The 20735-nt window shown below is 50.1% G+C and overlaps 1 protein-coding gene across 3 annotated transcripts in view; it reads right to left on the bottom strand.

Annotated features, from left to right (window-relative positions):
- The window catches only part of RFX2 (regulatory factor X2), a 91407-nt gene that overhangs the window by 26136 nt on the left and 44536 nt on the right, over window positions 1-20735 (bottom strand). For all 3 annotated transcript variants that reach the window (XM_046685632.1, XM_046685633.1, XM_046685634.1), the window contains exons 2-5: window positions 14477-14589; window positions 11882-11971; window positions 9837-9916; window positions 8115-8376 (exon numbers count right to left, since the gene is read on the bottom strand). In XM_046685632.1, coding sequence (XP_046541588.1) covers window positions 8115-8376; window positions 9837-9916; window positions 11882-11971; window positions 14477-14581 — 537 coding nt within the window. In that variant the 5' untranslated portion in view covers window positions 14582-14589. The remainder of the gene's footprint in view (window positions 1-8114; window positions 8377-9836; window positions 9917-11881; window positions 11972-14476; window positions 14590-20735) is intronic.

The raw sequence follows: 20735 nt of genomic DNA, 5'->3' as shown, positions 1-20735 counted from the left end.
ATCTTGCCCCCTAAGGGAGGGTGGAAGTTACTTCTCCCCTGAGTTCATTAGCGTGTGCCCAAATGGCCATTCCATTTATAACATAATAACCTCATTAACAGGACCCGCCAGACAGGGGTGGCCCCTGCGATGGGCCAGCAGTGACCAGTGTCTTAAGTGACATCTGCATCTCCAGGCTGGGTCTGCCATAATCTGATATGTGACGCGCTTCTTGGGGCTAGAAGTGTGGAGGGGAGGGGATGTTCCCTGGGAAACCCCAGGGGGAACTGGGGACAAGAACGGAACCCTGGTGTGGTTAACCCTCCACCCTAAGACAGAACTTAGAACGGAACCCTGCTGTGGTTAACCCTCCACCCTAAGACAGAACTTAGAACGGAACCCTGCTGTGGTTAACCCTCCATCCTAAGACAGAACTCAGTCACGTGACTATAGGAGGAAATTAAGGTTGGAAATGTTTTAGGAGCAACCCTTTTGGATCTTTAAAAGGAAATGCAGAGTATTTTAAGAGAAGGAAATCGGCATGACTGGCATTTTGAAGGCATGGATATAAATCATAGAATTAGGATGCTGGAAGAGAGGCCCAGCCCGCAGTTAAGGGGCCAGGTGGGGAGAGGGGAGCCCACGGGGCTCGCGGGCTCAGGAGAGAGGGAGGCTGGCTTGGGGAAATGGGGCACTTTGAATCTGTCCATTTTTATTTTGCTAATTAAACATTTTCAAATTATGTGAGTAATATTATACAGGCTTGCTGTACGGAGCTGGGGCCAAGGAGCGCCAAGGGCACCAAATGTAAGGAGGCACTCATTTTCAAGGTCGTGCCTGGGCAGGGTCGGCACCTGGAGGTGAGCACCTCCTTAAATTTGGAGCCCCAGGCACCTTGCTGGTCCCTCCACATCGCAGCCCTGCCTCCACCGACTCCCGCTGGGGGAGGACCTTGACTCGGCCCGCCCGGTGTATCTTTCAGTCGCATTTCATCCCATTCACACTGGCTTTAATTATGTTTCCTCACTGGGGTCGTATCATAGATTCAGTTCTGCTGCTTGCGTTCATGACTCCATCTTTCTGACCCAGTGCTTATCGATCAGGAGCTGGCAAACTTTTTGTGTAAAACGCCCGAGGGTAAATATTTGGGACCACAGGAGGTCTCCGTCGCCACTGGTCTTGTAGTTAGAAAGCAGCCACAGAGGACACAGGAACGAAGGGGCGAGGATGCGGGCCGGCCAAACTTTGTTGACAGAAACGGGCAGGCGGCTGGAGGCTGCAGGCACCACCCGCTCCATAATTCTAGAAAGTAACCATAAACCACGCACAGAATTACACTGCACGGATGTGTTATACTTATCACCAAGCTGATTTTTAAAATCACGTGACCGTTGCACAGTGCTGTGAATGTATGAAATACATTGAATTACACACATTAAAATGGTTAATTTTGTTCTGTGATTTTACCTCGATAAAAAATCATAAGGTAATGCATGCATGTGGTTAAAAAATTCAAATAGAAGAAAAAAATATTTTTTTAAAAAGCAAATCTTCCTCTTTTCTTGTCCTTTCTCCTTCACAGAGGCGATCTATTTGTCGGTGATCCTTTTTAACAGTTCTTCTTGTAGATTGTAGAACTTTAAACAGCATAGTTCTATAGGCTCCTTAATTCATTCATTTAAAAACATTTTTAACGATTCATTTGGAAAGAATGTCAGACTTACAAAAAAGTTGCAAAAATGGCCAAAGAATTTCCACATCGCCTTCAGCTGGCCTCCCCAAGCGTCACCATCTTCCAGGACCTCAGTATAGGGAGCAAGACCTGGAAATGAAGCCCCAGTCAACACTGCTAACCGATCACAAGACCTTATTAGAAGCTGACTGATCGCCCCACTAACGTCCTTTTTATGGACCAGGATCCAGTCCAGGGTCCCACGCTATGCACATTTTCCATGCACAGCCATAAAAAATATCAGGAAAACGAGGCGCGGGTGAATAGCGAAAGAGGATGACGTTTTTAAGTGGGTCTGTGTTCCTCTACACAGGAACGATGACATCTTTGGTCAGTTAATTGAGACTTTTCAGAATGAGTGCAAAAGAGCGCTTTCCAAGATGACATTCTTTAATTTTGTCACTAAAGGCAGAACAGGGACTAAAACTTGAGATGGATCTTTCAAAGTGGCGCTCCTGAGCAAACACAGGCATTGCTCCCAGCTTTGCCAGGAAACTTACAAAACCAGCTTCAAAAATGGCGCTGTCATCAAAGGTCTGTCGAAACCCACCAGATGTACCACTGTGGGCATCAGTTAATAATAAAAATGTGTCAGTGTCGGCTCGCTGACTGTAAGATATGCACCAACTTGTGTGAGATGTTAATGATAAAAGAAACTGTTCTGTAGGGAGATGAGGGGGTTATGAGAACTCTGCTCTGCTCAATTTTTCCGGAAACCTAAAACTTTGCTAAAAAAAGGAAGTCTGTTAAGTTAAAGAAAAAATGACGATAAATATTTTGGTCAGAGAAAAAACAGATGTGCCATTGGCAAGATTCCTTTATCAAACGATGTGTGTTTGCTGGTGAAATTTTTGCTCTGAAAGTTGGACATAAGCTGTGACGTGCAGACGGTAAGGAAGCTTCTAGCAAACGCACGGCTGACGTGAGGTCGCAGCACAGTCAAGATATTCTGTGTCTTCCCTGAAAACACAGGCTACAAAGACATGTTTTGTGGGTGACATCCGTCGTGAGCTGTGACACTGCGTAGATGGCACACCAGCCCCGTGGGCCACCAGGAAGTGTCGCCGTGAGAATGGAGGTGTGGGAAGCGAGGCCACACACAGGGAGCCTGGGCGGTCCACAGTCCTCTGGCCTTGACTCATCACTGGCAGAAACAGGACACTTACAGACACATCCACTGAGAGCCGCCACGTGTCCATCTGGTCGTCGAGCTGGATAGAAAATTCAAGATTCGGCTTTTCTGTACCCACGTGTACTGGTGGCCAAGGGCAAGATGCTCACCCGGGTTTTGATAGGTGGGTTTCTGTAACACCAGGAAAGAAATTCCTGTGACTTGAAGGGGCACATCTCAGGGGTGTATACTGTAGAAGCTGACCATCAGTCCAGGGCCCCCAATATCGTGACTGTCAATATCAGGAATGAGATCGCAGGATTTTTTTTTTTTGTGAGGAAGATTAGCCCTGAGCTAACATCCATCACCAATCCTTCTCTTTTTTGCTGAGGAAGACTGGCCCTGAGGTAACATCCGTGCCCATCTTCCTCTACTTTCTATGTGGGACGCCTGCCACAGCATGGCTTGCCAAGCGGTGCCATGTCCGCATCCGGGATCCGAACCACCGAACCCTGGGCCGCCGAAGCAGAACGTGCGCACTTAATCTCTGCACCACCCGGCGGGCCCCCGATTGCAGGATTTTTGAAGAACCCCAAAGGACCAGATCAAGGGGCTGGTCTGCTGAGACTCCAGCTTCTAAAATGCAACACACGAGGATTTTCTTCCCTTGGAGGAGGAAACTATCGATGGTGTTTTCTCAGGCGTATTTGAAGATCACATCAGGCTCCACAAAGCTTACAGAACTTCTTTCTGTAGCCAAGCACAACCAGAGAAAGATCTGAGTCTGTTTGCCACGCTCCCCAAGGTGACGTGCTCGCCCTTCCGGTTTCTGTGTAGCACGTGCTCCCAGACGGGTGTCCGGCAGCCTAAGCCGAGTCCCCAGGGCAGACGCCAGCCCGTCCCTGCGTGACCTGAAGACTCAGATGCCCCTCCGCCTGGCAGCCGCGACTCTGGTTCCCGGGAAACGAAGAATTCAAAGAGATGCTCCTCACATGTGGAACGCGACCAGAGGATCAACTTCTCCTCCATCAGGCCAGACCTGGAGGCCCTGATGAGACGTCGCAACAACACATCCCCTCAGGGACTGGATTGCTGTATTTTTATTACAAAAATTGGACAGGCCATTTGTCCCCATCAGCCCCACTGTGTGTGGGTTTGCTGGCACAGCCTCTCGCAGCCCCTGAGCCTCAGGGGACGGAGGGCCTCTGAGGGCGGCTGTTGGGGTGGGGGGCTCTCCTCCTCGTGCAGCCCCGGGAGCCCCCCACCTCCCCTGAAAACAACCCAAAGGCCAAAACCTGGGCTGGAGTGACAAGGGCAAACCTCTCTGTTTAGCCTCTCTGCGCCACGCCGTGAAAAAGAAAAGCACAACAGAAAGGTTTTTATCAAAAACTCTCCATTTGGACAACTCACTTTGAAGATGTATCATGAAATTTTAACCAGAAAGCAAGACTTCGGGAAATTTGTCACCGAAAGCATGAAATTACTCATTGGGGGCAGGTGGCGATTCGCTCTGCTCTTTGTGCTGTTTTCAGGATTAAAGTCCTATGAAACAAAACCGATGTAAGGAAACTAACGGGCGGCCAGTGCTGGCCACAGGAGCCAGGTTTTATTTCCGTTGCATCTCAGGGCTGTTCCGCTTCTTTTCTCCTGGAACGTCCCTCGATCTCTGCCGCTCCCTCAGGGATGTTCCCACCCGGAAAACGAGCCAATAAACAACAGAGCAGGCGGGGCTCGGATTCCCGTCTGCGACAAGCAACGAGCGCCCCCCGGCGGCTTTCATGGGTTTGCTCAACACACAGCCCATTCATGGATTTCCAATCGATTTAAAAACTCGGTTCTTCTAAAGCAACTGGAACAAACCACAGTAGCCGGGGTCTGAGCTGCGTTGGCTGGCAACAAGGTGGTGCGGACCACAGAGAACACTGCCATTTCTCAGTAAACCTGTGACTTGCGAGCCTGGAATATTCTACCACAGTCATGTGTCGCTTAATGACGGGGACACGTTCTGAGAAAGGTGTCATTAGGGGATTTCACCGTTGTGTGAACATTATAGAGTGTTCTCTATGCAAACATAGCTGGCATAGCCTACTCCACACCTAGGCCGTATGGTACTCATCTTATGGGACCACTGTTGTATCCACGGTCCATCGTTGACCGAAACGTCGTTATGCGGCACATGACTATATTATAAAATGATGTAGTTTGCTAAAATTGAGCCTGCATATGCGTGAAAGTTAATACAGTCTGTGAGGAATGCTTCCTGATCATTAATGGCTCTAGACTTAGGCCCCAGCAGCCAGTCCTCTGAGGAAGAAGCAGGTCTGGTTCCCCACGGCCGCCAGGCCCTGGCGTGCTATGGCAGTGAAGGGACTGAGGGAGGTGGCTGAGGTACAAGCTGGCGCCCCTGGATGGAGCAGCAGGCTCTGCCCCACACGGCCCGGCCCCTAGAAAGCAAGTGACTTCTCCCGTCCTCAGGGCCGGGTCCTGGAGAGCACTCTGGATATAGAAAGAGAGGGGACAGCAAGACTCGGGGGGGCTTCTCTGATGTCAGGGTGATCCCGAAACACATCGGGACCAAAAGGACAGGGATGAGGCCAGAACATCACCTTCTACTTCAGATTAGGCCCACACAAAAGCAGGAAGTTATTTTCTAATTGACCATCGAGCAAAGTAATCCATCACATTAACTGTCCAAAGGAGGAAAAACACAATCCTATCAACAAAGAGAAAGCATTTGACAAAATTCAACAGCCACTTATGATAAAGACTCTCAGGAAACTAGGAATGGAGGGGAACTTCTCCCACCTGAAAAAGGGCATTTGTGAAAAACCTACAGCAAACGTCACACTTCGTGGGGAAGGACTGGGAACAAGGCAAGGATGTCCATTCCCACTTCTATTTGGCATCATCCTGGAGGTCCGAGCCAGCACGAACAGTCAAGAAAAGGAAATAAAGGTCACCCAGAATGGAAAGGAAGAAATGAAACTGTTCCTATTGGCAGACGGCAAAAAACTCTTAGAATTAAAAAGTGAGTCCCACAAGGTTGCAGGAGGCAAGGTCAACAGCCAAAAATCAACTGTATTTTCACATACTAGCAATGAACAGCTGGAAACTGAGAGTAAAAATCAGTCAGCACCATTTCCAAGAGCTTGAAATACTTAGGTATAAATCTAACAAAAGAAGCACAGAATCGGCATGTTAAAAGTTACAAAGTGCTGGTGAAAGAGATCAAAAAAGATCTAAATAAATGGAGAAAACTTACCATGTTCATGGATTGGAAGACTCATGGAGTAAAGATATCAATTCTCCCCAAATTGATCTACAGGTTTAATGCTGTTTCATCAAAATCTGAGTAGGAATTTTTTTGTAGATATAGATAAACTGACCTAAAGTTTATATAGAGAATTGTAAATTTATATAAATGGCAACACACTACTGGAGAAGAGTAAAGTGAGAGGAACCACTCTACCCGATTTTAAGATTCACCATAAAGCTGTAGTAATTAAGACAGTGTGGTATTGATCAAGGGGACAAAACAGAAAGTCCTGGAATAGACCCCCACACAAAGGGCCAAGTGGTCTTTTACAAAAGTGCAAAAGCAAACTGACAGAGAAAGGAGAGTCTTTTGAACAAATGATGCTGGAACAACTGGGTGTTTCACAAGCATAAAAATAAACCTCGACCTAAGCCTTACATCTCATACAAAAGTTAACGCAAAATGAAGCAGACCTAAACATAAAATGTAAAGCTAGAAAACTTTTCAAAGGACGCACAGGAGAAAATCTTCACGACCTGGGAATTGGCACAGAGTTCTCAGAAATGACATCAAAAGTACGATCTTTTCAAAAAAGAAAAATTCACAAATTGGATTTGATCAAAATGATCAGAAAAAAAAATTTTCTCTGCGAAAGACACTCTTAAAAGAATGAAAAGACACTCTTAAGATTGGGAGAAAAATAAGTGCAAATCACATACCTGACAGGGGACTTGTATCCAGAATCTATAAAGTCTCAAAACTCACCAATAAGAAAACAAACAACCCAGTTAAGAAACACATGACTTGAACCGACACGCCACCAAAGAGCATCTACGAAAGGCACACGAGCACAGGAAAAGCTGCTTACCATCATCAAGAAAACACAAATTACCAGCATGATGAGATACCACTCCACACCTGCTCGAATGGCTAACATGAAAGATGCTGACAACACCAAGTGCTGACGACGAGGCGGAACAGGAGGAACTCATACATCGCTGGGGGTAACACAAAATGGTACGACCACTCAGGGAAACTGGTGATTTCTGAGAAAGTGAAAATCCACTTACCATGTGAGCCAGCAATCCGCTCGGCAGTATTTACCCAGAAGAAAGAAAGACACGTGTCCATACAAAAACCTGCACGTGAGTCCTTATACTGCTTTATTCGTAATCGCCCCAAACTGGGATCCACCCAAATGGCCCTCAACTGGTGAAAGGACCCACAGGCTGTAGTCTAACGGGACGCTGGTCAGTAACAAGAAGGAAGCACTGATTCACGCAACAGCTTGAGTGGATCTCAGAGGCGCCATATTGAATGAGGCTGCTGGTCTCAAAGGTAACCACTGCATGACTCCATTGATAGGACATTCCTGCAAAGACCCAACTACAGTGACGGAGAGTGGATCAGTGGTTGCCAGGGTCATAGGTGAGGGAAGGTGGCTACCACAAAGAGATACCGTGAGGGAGTTTTGGGGTGACGCAACCATTCTGCGATAGTTACAGGAATCTGTACGTGTGTCAAGACTCGTGGGCCTATACACCAAAAAGCAGTCGATTTTACTCTGTGTTAATTTAAAAAAGAAAAGGCAGCATGGAAAACAGAGTATTGAGAGCAGGTACGTCATTGCTTTGGACAGGAGCACGGCAGGAACAACGTGGTGTCGCTCTTAAGGGAAGTCCCCTCTTGTTAGTTCAGCCCAGTCTTCGTGTGGATGACAGCCATGTCTTCCTGGCTCTAAGAGGCTGATAATACTGATGACGGGAACCGTGACACCACCAGCAGCAGCTCCCTGCACTGAGATGCTTTACTCATATGCAATGTTCACAACAGCCCCTGATGGCCAATTTACTCGCTCTCTTTACCAACAGAGGAACTGAGGGTCAAAGAGGGGGAGGCTTGCCAGGGGTCACACGGTCCATCTGAGGCTGGCAGGGCTCCCACTCCAGTGCTCCAGGCTGCCTGCTACTCACCAGCCCTCCTGCTGCTGAGTCTACTCAGGGTTAACCTGCCGCCCCCGGGCGCCTCGTACATACCGTAGCTGGCGATGAGCGGGAAGTGTGGGCCAGAGAGTGTCTTGTGCTGTCCATGCCCCCGTGGATGAGATAGGCTCCTGCGCTGGAGACGATGGGGCTCCCCCCGACATCCATGGCGATGCCCACCATGCTGTGGGAGGGGACCGCTGTCGGGGAGGAGCCTGCCACAGTCACCTGGGCGCCGCCCGGGGCCTCGAAGTAAGAGGCGGCACTGCTGGGGGCATACATCTGAGGCTCGGGGTTGTAGGCATAGGCCGTCCGTCTGTCAGAAAGAGAGAAGGGCCCTCCTCTGAGTCTCGACGGGATCCAGCAAAACTTCAGGAAAGGCTGGAGCCCCAGGAGACCCGGCAACGCAAAGTCCAGGATCACACGATGACTCGTCAGAAACTGAGCAGCGAAACATCCTAAGTGCACAACGGGGTCACGTGAGGGAGCCCCTCCGTGGGGCTGGAACAGCCCTGCATCTTCCTGTGGTCACACGAAATGGATACACGGGATAACACTGCAGAGAACTGTACGCACGTGCACACGCGCACAGACGTGCTCACGAATGTGTGTAAGGACTGGTGAAACCGAGCAAGGCCCAGAGGCTAGTTAAGAGTACCGCCCCAGTGTCAACCTCCTGGTGGGGCTATTGTCCTCCAGTCATGGAAGATGTCCCGGGGGGACCCAGGGTGAAGGGCACATGGAACTCTGTGGACCAATTCTGCGGCTTCCTGTGAGTCTATGATTCTTTCAAGAAAAAAAGTTTAAAAAAGAGGAAGTGCACCATTAAAAGGATTTCTAAGTGACCCAAGGGATTGTCTGATATTACTTAGACACCTGGGCCAAATAATTAATCATGGATGTGGGGACTGAAATTAAGTTCCACTCAAGTAACATGCGCCACGGTAAAAGGTGATGAGTGACAGTTTTCCCTCGGTGGTGGCTGCAGGTTAGTGACGTGTGCTTCGGGAAGGCCCTCTGAGTGGCAGGGCGGCGTCCTGTCCCCCAGGCTGACACCCCATGTAACTGTAGCACAATGAAACCCTGAAGTTGACGCTGGTGCAGCCTACAGACCTTGCTCAAATTTCACTGTTTTACACACACATTTGTGTGTGTGTGTGCATGCACTGTTCAGTGCTGCGCCATGGAAACCCACGCAGCTCCAGGATCCACCCCTCTCAGCACAAGCAAACCCTCACTCGAGACCCTGAGCTCCGGAAGGGGAGTCGCCAGAACAGAACGCGACTAAGCCAGCGAAGGACTCGTGTCTTGAGCACATGAGCTTTATGGGAAATGCACCGTTTTCGGCCCCAAGCATCACAGCACTTGAAAGCAGAAAACTCTAGAAGTCCTCGACAAATGGCAAATCAAGTTTTCCCAACATCATCAAAAGCCAGAGGCCAACAGGCCCGGATGGGAAAGCAGAGATGGAGATAGCTTCCGGACTGTGAAGGCCAACTCTTTAGATTTACAAGTTGGATTAGTTGGTTTTTTTTTTTTAAGATTGCCTTTTCTAGACAGAAAACTACAAACATCTGTGACTTCTGAAACCTCCCAGGGCCGTGATGTCCTAACGCTGTTGTGACAGTTCAAACATATCACCCAGGGGACAACGGAGAGGAGTTTGGGCAAACACATCCCCGAGGACAAGGGTGGGAGGGTCGTGAAAGAAGGTTCTGGATGTGGCCTCTGGGTCTCTGCGGGGACCCCGTCCCAGGGGAGAGGAAGGCCACGTACAAGGCTCCGTTGGCGTAGACGGCGTCGCCCCCTTCCACATACTGCACCTGCGGGGGGTACACATGCTGCACAGCCTGGACCTGCAACGACATCACATACGCCGTCTGACACGCGCTAGTCTCCTGGGTGGTGATTTCCAGACATTCAAGCTGCAAATCCCTTCTATTGCCTTTCAGGAACATTTACTTCCACACTATAGTGTTCCCACCCACAGTGGCACTTCTAGAAAGAAGCTGGGAGGGGGGTCACGTAAAGGCCGCACGGGGTGGAAACGGTACTGAGGCACGGAGCTTTGCTGCACTTTCTGTGACTGTGGCTCATTGTTCCCGCAGGGCCCGCGGAAGCGAGGTCGGTGGCCCCTATTCTATAGGGGGAGGGGCCCAGTGGACAGCTCGGAGCAGAGCTGGGAGGGTCCCTGTGGCCCGCCAGCCACTGCGCAGAAGGGCTGGTCCTACTGGACAGTGGCAGCCGGAGTTGCGGACAGAAGGCCAACCTCGGAGTGTCGGCCCCCCGCCTTGGGCAGGGTAGAGGGCACGGCCCCCTCTGATGCTCTCTCTGAGTGGCCCTGGTCCCAAGGCAGGGAGGCAGGGGTCCTGAGAGCCACCCCGGGGACAGACTGTGAAGGTCTGAGCAGAATTAGAAGGAGCAGTGTGCCTAGTGGGCGGTGGAGAGAGGGGGCCAACGGGAAGACCCCAGCACACGCTCGTCCCACCCCGGTCCTCAGCCATCCAAACGTCAGTTCAACGCCTCAGCTGATGACCCCAGATGATGCTGGCCCTGGCCGCGGAAGCCCAGAGCCGTGTGTGCAGAGGGACCCTTCCAGACACCTAACTCAAACTCGTTTTGGGGTAAGAAAGTCAAGGGCTGGGTCTCACTGTGACCTTTCTCTAAGCTTTTAGGTGGAGCCGTGGGACGGGGCCACCTCCCACCTCCGAGGACAGCGTACGCGTGCACGCGCACCCCCGGGGACAACCAGCATCTGTGAGAAGGTTCCAGGGTTAACATGCTGGGTGGGCTTTGCCTTAGGGGCCCAGGTGAAATGCAGAAGTCACCCCAAAAGTCCGAGGTGCCCAGAGAGAAGGAGCTAGGGTAAGCCTAGCTCCACAGAGGAGGGGAAGCTTCTGGAATCACGACACTGGTCTTGCTCCCCCCTCCCTCGAGGAGCTAAGACAGCCACTGGCTGCCTGCCGGGCCTGTCTGGAGCCTTCGCTTCCCCCCGTGACCCCACAGCCTTCCCCAGTTCTCGTTGACACAGCCAGCAGACGCCTCTAAAGCCACTACCGATCGGCAGTAGTGCTCTCTGGGGTCTCGGCCATCTCCTTATCTCACTCCTTGTTCCCCTTGAGCAGGAGCCTGAACTAGTTTAATTCAGCATCTGACAGAGCAGCAGTCGGCAAACTCCGGCCCGTGGCCCAAGCCTGGGTGGCCCACTTATTTTGTAAATAAAGTTGGATCAGCACACAGCCTCGCCCCTTCCTTTACATCCACCGCTGTCCTGGGAGACAGACGATGGCAGAGCCGAGGGCCCGGGCCACAGACCGGCTAGCCTGCAGAGCCAAAAACTGTCCTCTGGCCCCTTCCAGAAAAGGTTTGCTGAGCGACGTTCTGGATCACGCAGACTCTATCAGAGCTGATGGCCTGTGGCTGGCGAGCCCACGATCTCAAGCTTTGTTCTCAGAGGGTGTAATTTCACAAAGGCGCTTCTGGGGGTCACGGCTCTCATCCCAGGGTACAACGCTGCTTGTCCAGAAGGTTCCACGTTCCGCCAACCCAGAAACCTTCGCTATCTGTCTGCTCATCTACCTCAGCACCCCACCTCTGTCGAGGCGCTGCCCTGTGCCCCAAATACTGAATTTCTGAATGAATGAAAAATCATCAGATTTCCTGCTTTGCCGCAAAACTATCTGCAGTAAAAGATTTTTTTAAAACATAGCTTCCAAAAGAAGCTTCTGGAAAGAAACAGAAGCTATCGAAGGGAAAGGAACAGCAACAACGGGAAAGGATGCGTTGTGCGAAGGCGTCCGCGCCGCCTGCGCTGCGGTTACCTGCTGTGGCACCTGCTGGCCTCTGGGGACGGAGATCGGCTGCATCTGGGCCCCCTTGGGAGCCGAGCCCGCCGCCTGGACCAGCACCCTCTAAAAGGGAAGGAGAGAAGGACATGTAGACGTGTCAGACATCAGGCCTGAAAACAAGCAGAGGTCACAACAGGGTTGCTGTCGCCTAGGCCACTGTCACTTTGTGAAAACATAAGCGGATTGATGGGAAACGAGAGGAGAGCGCACACTCATACACTTAGGCCAACTCAGACACAGCAGGTATGCACACGCGCGAGTGCACACACACACACACACACACACACACGGCAGCGCATGCGCCTCCATCCGCCCCCAGCAGCTTTGCCTCCCTGCGGTCTGCACTCCTGGAGGTGACACGGCTGTCCCTGGCAATGACAAGGAGACCCTCTCCACAGCCGTCCACACCGCCTCCCCTGGAAGAGTGCTGTGTAGCAGCCACGGTTCCCATCGCACAGTGGACTTGTCCCCATTTTACACACGGGGGACAGTGGAGCCCCCAGTGGCCAAGCCACGGCTGAGGGCCTCAGGATACGAAACTCTAGAACCGAGACTCAGGCCCAGTTCCCCGTGTCCGGGCCCGGCTCCTGGACTCCACGGCTCTCTGGGATCTGGAGGTGCATCCTCACAGCGTGGCTGTGTCATTTTGCTCTGGGTTCCGACTGGACACACAAAGCTATGAAAATGTGAAGGATAAAAATGCGCCCCTGAGTCAAGAGAGGAAGAGGAGACTTTGGCTCGTTTATGTGAAGCTGGGGCTTTAGCTGTCCGCTGCGACTCTGCGATTCTCCCAAGTGAACCGTAAATGGCACTGGTCGTGGCGAAAAGTTCAGCAGGGACCTAGCCCTCCGTGAGCCCCCAGCCAAAGACAGAAAGAACACAGATGGGACAAAAAGCAGTGGGTGATGGATACACAACATGGTCCAGCCACAGACTGGAACACGACGCAGCCGTGAAGAGGAGCGAGGCCCCGACACAGCCGCATGTGCACAGACCTGCACACACGATGCTCAGGGAGAGAAGCAGACACAGAAGGACACACGGCGTATGATCCCATTGACAGGAAACGTCCAGAACAGGCAGATCCACAGACAGCAGGCTCATGGGTGCAGGGGCTGGGGAGGGGGTGGGGAGGATGCTGATGGGGACGAGGTTTCCTTATGGGGTGATGGAATGTTCTGGAATTAGACAGAGGTGGAGGTTGCACAACACTGCGAATGTACATAATGCCACTGGACTGCTCGCTTTAAAGCGGTGAATTTCATGTTATGTGAATTTCATCTGAAATAAACAAACAAATAAGGATCTTAAGGACTGACATTCACAGATGCTACAGCTGAGCTGTCCACTACTGTGGCTGCTGGCTGTGTAGCCCTGTGGCCATTTAAATTTGAATTTAATTTCTTTAAATCAATTGTAAGCTCCAGTCCCTCGGGTGCCCTGGCCACATCTGGAGCGCTCCGCAGCCAGGCGGCGCTGGGGGCAGACCACGGCCGCAGCAGCGGGAGTTGTGTAGGACGGCACGGGGCAGAGAGGTGGCGCAGGAAGAGCGTGCCCCGGGGACCAGGCCAGCAAGGACTCCCCTCTGGCAAGGAGCTGGTCAGGGAGTCCGGGGCGCTGGATCTGGGAGGGCCACGGCGGCTGTGGCAGGACTCTGGGTCCCGTGTGCCTGCGGCTGCTGCAGAGGAAGACAGAGGCCACCCAAGCCTGGGGGTGCCCGAGATTGGGGCTTGGCATGAAAAACCCGAGAGAGCAAGGGGTGGAGGGCTGATGTGTCAGGTTCAAGTGGGCAGAGAGACAAACCAATGAGGCCACAACCGCATCTGATGACGGCATCGACGCTGGGGCTGTCATACTGGCAAGAAATAAAAGCTAAACATGTCTGACCATACATTCTAAACTGAATAAATCACTTTGACGTCTGCCATTTTGTTTGCGCTGAATTATGTTTTTTCCCACCTTAATCAGTTTTTTGTCATGCTCCTAACTTTTAGATTCATAATTGTGGACGGTCACATGGTCACAGTGGACCTCTGCACATGTCTATTCCGTTGCCTTCAATGTCGTGTGGTCTTATGTCACTAACTTTATTGTGTTTATATTGGCTTCATGGTGTAATTCAACTCACGGTAGAAACCCAAGAGTCAAGAGAGACTTATTGTGAAAAGTCTCTCTCTGTAAAATTTACATTGACATCCATTCTAATGCTAGATTCAACTTTGAAGCAAATCCTAAGAATTCTGACTTATCTTTTGCCTTGTTGAGAAAGTCTTTCGGTGTAAAAGGGTCCTCTAATGGAAGAAAACTTCCATTAAACGTAAGAATGGACTAAGCTGGAGCCGCGCGCTGTCTCTTTAATTCTGTGTCATCAACTCCTCGGGACCTTTTTAACAAACAGGGAAATGTCTAATGATATGAGGTGGGGGAGGCAGAAGGGCAGCTGTTTCAAGTCAGTTCAGGAAAATAGAGATTCCTCTCTCTGCTGATTCAAACGTTTTTCAGAACCACAGGGATGCGTCCACACCGGCGTTCCCGGGGCAGCCCGGGCGCCGCGCGCGGGTCTGTTACCTGCGGGGAGGCGGGGATGGGCTGGGCCACTGGCGCCTGGGCTGCCGCCGACGGACACAGAGCCACAGAAGCCGGCGAATCGGATCCACCCTCTGAATTCTGCATGCTCAGTTCTAAAGAAACGTGGAGAGAGGTTGAGTGGGAGGGGTGCCATCAGGAGGCGCAGAGAGGCAACTTCAGACACGGACGAGGGGGCGCGGGGAAATGGCCCGGCCTTCAGAGCTCCCGCGCAGCGACCCTGGGCATTCTGGGTAAGGAAGAGGAGGCGCAACTGTTCCATCGAAAGAGAGTGGGGGGCCGGCCCGGTGGTGCAGTGGTTAAGTTTGCACGTTCTGCTTTGGCGGCCCAGGGTTTGCCAGCCAGGATCCTGGGTGTGGACATGGCACCGCTTGACAAGCCATGCTGTGGTAGGCGTCCCACATATAAAGTAGAGGAAGATGGGCACGGATGTTAGCTCAGGGCCAGTCTTCCTCAGCAAAAAAAAAAAAAAAAAAAGGACTGGCAGCAGATGTTAGCTCAAGGCTAGTCTTCCTTTAAAAAAATGAGAGTGGGGCAAGGCAGTGAATGTTTTTCCACATATAAAACCAAAAAATAGCTCTGTAGAAATTCCTCAATGGCAGTCTGGGACCAACCCCTTCTTCCTTTTCCAGTCTGATCGGGCTGGGCTATTTCCAAGGGCTCAGACAACTGTTTACTCATTTGTCCAGAAAATCAAAACATATTGATGGGTGCTTGCCATCCGGGAGCTACGGCACCCCCAAACTACAAGTGCATTGTCATGGGGCTGGGTCACTCTCCGTGGGGCCGTCCTGGGCACTGCTGGGGGTTGAGCAGCATCCCTGACCCCACCTACACAACGCCAGGAGTTCCTGCGGTCGGGAGACCCAAAAATGTCCCCAGACATTGCCCAGTGTCCCCTGGAAGCAAAATCGCCCCCCAGTTGAGAACTCCCAGCCTAAGGAGAAAAAAGATGCTATCCAGCAGGAATCAAGAAACACCACTTTTTTTTCCTGGGCTGGATACAAGTTCTCAGGAAGCTTAGCAGTAACTAAAAACTGCCTCCTGTTCCTAGAGATCTTCGCCCATGAGAAAGCATAAAAATATATTTCTTGGGGCTGGCCCAGTGACGTAGTGGTTAAGTTCACGCGCTCCGCTTTGGCAGCCCAGGGTTCTCAGGTTTGGATCCCAGGCACAGACCTACACATCGCTCGTCAAGCCTCGCTGTGACAGCGTCCCACATAAAATACAGGAAGGTTGGCACAGATGTTAGCTCAGTGACAACCTTCCTCAAGCAAAAAGAAGAAGATAGGCAACAGATGTTAGCTCAGGACGAATCTTCCTCACCAAAAAAAAAAAAGTATATTTCTTTGCAGCCAAATGCATACAGCTTTCAAATAAACAGTTAAAAATTCTCTACAAAAAAACCCTCATTTAACGTCAGAACAAAGTGGCAGATGATACAAATTCATTCCATGAAAACGCTGGAAGTCAAACTATCTTTACTTTGAAATAAACAACAGGCTACCTTAAGCACTCGGGGAGCAGTGAAATTCGCGAACTGCAGAGAGAGGCAGTGCCTGTGTGGTCAGGCACCCCCTGCCTGGGCCGGGCTCTGAGTACAGGCTCCCCCCGCCCCCGAGCCCGGAAAGTGGCCAGGACGTATTGCTAGACCTTTTATATACGTTTCTCCATCACGCCAAGTGTTCCCACCTTCAGAAATGAGTGAAGAATTAAAAAAAAAAAAAAAAAAAGCCTAATTTGGCAACAGAAATCAGAAAGGGGTGTGTGTGTTTGGATCTGAGGGGCTGGCTTAACCTCATTTTTATCGTGACTTCTCCCCTCCCCCCCAAATGCCTTGGCACCATGACAGCCACCGGACGCCCTGTGGTCCACGCTGGTTGCACTTGTTTCCCGTGAGCCTGGCTCAGCTCTCGCCACTAGGTGGCCCCAGAGCCCCGGGGTACGGCAGCTCCTCCTCGGTCTCGGATCTCAGAGCAGGAGGACAGTGTGACGGTCCACTCCTCGCTCCGCCTTCCTGACAGAACTGACCTTTGGAATTCTCTGCTGGAAGCTGCTTGATCGAGGTCTCTTGCTTCCAGTTTTCTCTAGTGTTTCAATCAGTCACCTGCACGCTATACACGGCTTTGTCCCACCGAAGCCGACGAGTGGGCGACTTCAGTGACGCTAAGAGGAAATAACGGGACCCCAGCTCTTCGTGAAAAGAACGCGCCAGGGACAAAGCTGACTTCACTGAGCCCAGTTGCTCGTTCCACAGGTGGAAATAATTTTGCCCCAAAGTCAAAGTCTTCCTGAGATAAGGAGAGCCTGTGAGAGTGGGGGGCAGGCGCCGTGAGCCCACACCTGCTCACTGTGGCCAGGACGCACCTTCCAGAATACAAGTGATTCAGTAGCACTGGGAGTTGTCACATGAACCCGTTCCCTAGTTGAACACACAATTTACCATGCGCCGTCTGTGTTTATCATGCGGTTTAGAGGATGTTGCTTGGGGCCGGCACGGTGGTGTAGTGGTTAAGTTTGCACTCTGCTCGCATGGCCCGGGGTTTACAGGTTCGGATCCCAGGCGTGGACCCAGCACCACTCGTCAAGCCATGCTGTGGTGGCGTCCCACATAAAACAGAGGAAGATTGTCACGGATATTAGCTCAGGGCCAATCTTCCTCACACACACAAAAAAGTAAAGTATATTGCTTAGACTAGAGATACGCAAACTTTTTCTGTAAAGGACCTGCGACTTTTTGGCATCCGGCCTCTGTGGCAACTACTAGGCTTTGCCAGTGCAGCACAAGAGCAGCCACTGCTGACGCACAAACGAATGATACGGCTGGGTTCTAATAAAACTTTATTTACAAAAAGAGCGATGGGCCAGGTTTGGCCCATCGGCCACAGTCGCTGGTCCTCGGTCCATATAATTTGGGTTTGATAAAGTTCTGTGGTTTTGGAAGGTGAGTAGAAAAATTACACCATCTGGATTCAAAACCTTGAGGTCCATGGGCTCTGGATCCAGTGCACAGTTCTTGTGGCCACAACACACGAACGTGACAGGACTGGAGGGGACCACACAGGGTGGCTCCAATTGTTAGGAGGATGCTAACATTTAAAGCCAAATGGACATGCCCAAAAGCTGGTCTGAAATGACAACAATGGTGCTCCAGAAACTTACAACGTCACAAATAAAATCGACTCAGCAAATCCTAGAACCCCAGAGGTCACGTGTCGCCCTTCAAACTTAAGCCAAGAGTTTGGGCACAAGGCACAGACCACTTGGGGGAGTTGCAGTGGGTTGAACAGGGTCCCCCCAAATACACATCCACCAGGAATCTCAGAATTCAACCTTATTTGGAAATAGTGTCTTTGTAGACGTAATAAAAGTAAGGGTCAAGATGAGATCATACGGGACTAGGGTGGGCCCTAAATCCAGTGACAGTGTTCTCATAAGAGACAGAAAAGGACACAGAGGGAAGACGGCCATGCGATGAGGGAGGCAGAGACTGGAGTGATGCAGCCACAAGCCAAGGAAACTGAGGAGGGACGGCACCCAGAAGCCGGAAGAGGCAGGAAGGATCTCCCCTTGGAGGGGTCGCAGGCCTACTGACACTTTCCAGCCTCTAGAAGTGTGAGAGGATTCATTTCTGTTGTTTCAAGCCACCCAGCCTGTGGGGCTTTGAGGGGCGGCCCCAGGAAACGCATCAGGGGTCCACGCGCCGTGGAGCACGGTAGACACAAGGGCATCCCGTGAGACGGTTCCAGGGTAGTGCTTCTGTGCCAGGCACCGCCCAGGCAGCCAATACATATTGATCAGAGGAATGAACGTTTTAGTTACTCCTTAGTACTACATCCGATACTGAATTATATAAAACTATATATAGCATTTCAGTTAGTGAGTTCATGACAGTACTTTGTAAACAGACAGTAATATGTAGAATTATTATCTCGAGGGGCAGGACAGTGAGAAAACATAAATAGGTTCATAATGGTTTGAGAAAATTTAAACTCTACCTGGGTGTTTTAAGGATATCTAGGACTATTCTGGAAAGTGTACTGACCTTCTGAGACTGCCTGCTCTTCTCCCCTGAACAAACCCCCAGATGTTAGTATCAGACAAACAGACTGATAGACACCGTGCGGGCCAGCCTGGCCGCTCCGGGACAGTAACACACAACATGCCCCCGGCAGAAAGCACGGAATCCTTCCTCACCCGTCTAAGGTGATCGAGGCCGCAGGCTGCACATAAGCCGATCCAGTCTCCTGAACATATTTTTCATTTGAGTCCATTCGTCAAGGGCTCTTAGCACATCAAGGTTTAGGTTTTTTTTAAAAAGAGGTTTTAACAAGGCACACAACAGAGCGCATGGTGGAGCAGACTGGCTGGACTAACCCTCCTGAAGATAGCAATTGGAAAACCTGGGGAAAACATTAAAAAAATAAAGACAGCTATTTAAAGAGGGTGGGCCTTTTGGACTATTTGGAGGGTGACCGAAGCAGGCAGACGCTGCCAGGAGTCCACCCCTGAAAGACCACTGTCACAGCTCAGACTGGCGACCCTGTGGCTTTCTGCCCGGGCGCATGCCCCCATCCACAAATGCCTGGGTGCCAGAAAGCAGCAGCCTGGTTGTGTTGAAGTGTCAGAGGAGAGAGTCCAGAATGTTCCAGGGGAAATCCTGGAAGAGAAGAAGCCACAGAGGGGGTGGGCCCTCAAATCTGCCTACCGAGTCCACTCAAATCTTTCGCCAACTGACTAAACCACATGTGTGTGAGGGAGACACCAGGAGTCTTGGAGAAAAATCAGTGGCTTGAAGATGAAAAATCTAAGAAGGGGTTTTGGCTGCTGCCCACTGTGGGAAGGACGGAGTTTGCGTCCAGCCAGGAGAAATGTCACCAGGGGGAACACAGCAGAATCCAGAGACTCCACAGTGTATCATTCATAATGTCCGGGACCCTATAAAGTCCATGAGCTATGAAAACAAATAGAAAATTGTCATCCATACTCAAGAAAAAAAGGAGTCAACTACACCCAAACCAAGACAACCCAGGTGATGTAGATAAAGCAGCTACTAAAAGCGTGCTCAAGAACTTAAAGGAAGTTATACGCATAATGAATAAATATGTGGGATCTCAACTGAGGAAGAGAAACTACAAAAAAGAACCAAATAGGAATTCTGGAGCTGAAAAGTACAATAACTGAAATAGAAATTTCGCTGGATGTGTCTCACAGGTGATTAGAAATGGCAGAAGGAAGAGTCACTGAACCTGAAGACAGATTAACAGAATTCATCCCATCTGAAGAACCGAGAGGAAAAAAAAATGAAGAAAAATGAGCAGAACAAGTAGTCTAACATATATGTACCTGGAATTCCAAAAGAAAAGGAGAAAATGGCAGAGAGAAAATATATACTTGGAGAACAGCCACCACCTTTTAAATTTGGTGAAAGATATAAACTTACTGGTCTCAGAGGCTCAGTGAACCCCAAGAAGGATAAATACAAAGAAAACCAATTTAGGTGTTTCATGGTTAAACTGCTAAAAAGAAAGAGAGAGAATCTTGAAATCAGTCAGAGAAAAACCACATTCATTCAGGGGAACAACAGCATGGATGATAACCATTTCTCATCAGTCACAACGGTGATCAGAAGATGATGAAATGGCATCTTTAACATGCCAGGGGAAAAACCTGTCAACCCAGAATTCTAGATCCACCAAAACCATTCTTAAAAGGAAGGTGAAATAAAGGCATTTCCTAATAAATAAACCTGAGAAATTTTGCTGCCTACACTATGAGAAACACACAAGGAAGTTCTTCAGGATGAAGGGAAATAACGCCAGATGGTAAACTTGGATCTATGAGAAGGAATAAAGATCACTTGAAATGATAAATATGCGGGTAATTATAAAAGACTGTAGTTTTTTTCTTTTCTCCTCTTAATTTCTATAAAATACATATAACCAACAAAAAGTTTTATAACACTTTACTGTAGGGTTTATAACCTATGTAATCTACATGACAATAACAGCACAGAAGATGGGGGTAAATGGAACTGCTTGTGCAAGAGTCTTGTGTTTTACACAAAGTAGCAAAATATTAAATCTATCTAGTTTGTGATAAATTAAAGATGCATAAGATAAGCCGGAAAGCATCCTCTTAAAAATACAAAAAGATATCACTGAAAAACTAATAGAGGGGTCAAATGAAATACTAAATATATTTGATTATTCTGATGGAAGGCAGGACATAAAGAAGAGAG

This window comes from Equus quagga, chromosome 14 (assembly GCF_021613505.1).
Source record: "Equus quagga isolate Etosha38 chromosome 14, UCLA_HA_Equagga_1.0, whole genome shotgun sequence".
Taxonomy (NCBI): Eukaryota; Metazoa; Chordata; class Mammalia; order Perissodactyla; family Equidae; genus Equus; species Equus quagga.
Note: the sequence above shows the minus strand (reverse complement) of the source record. Positions and strands in the feature narration are given on the sequence as shown.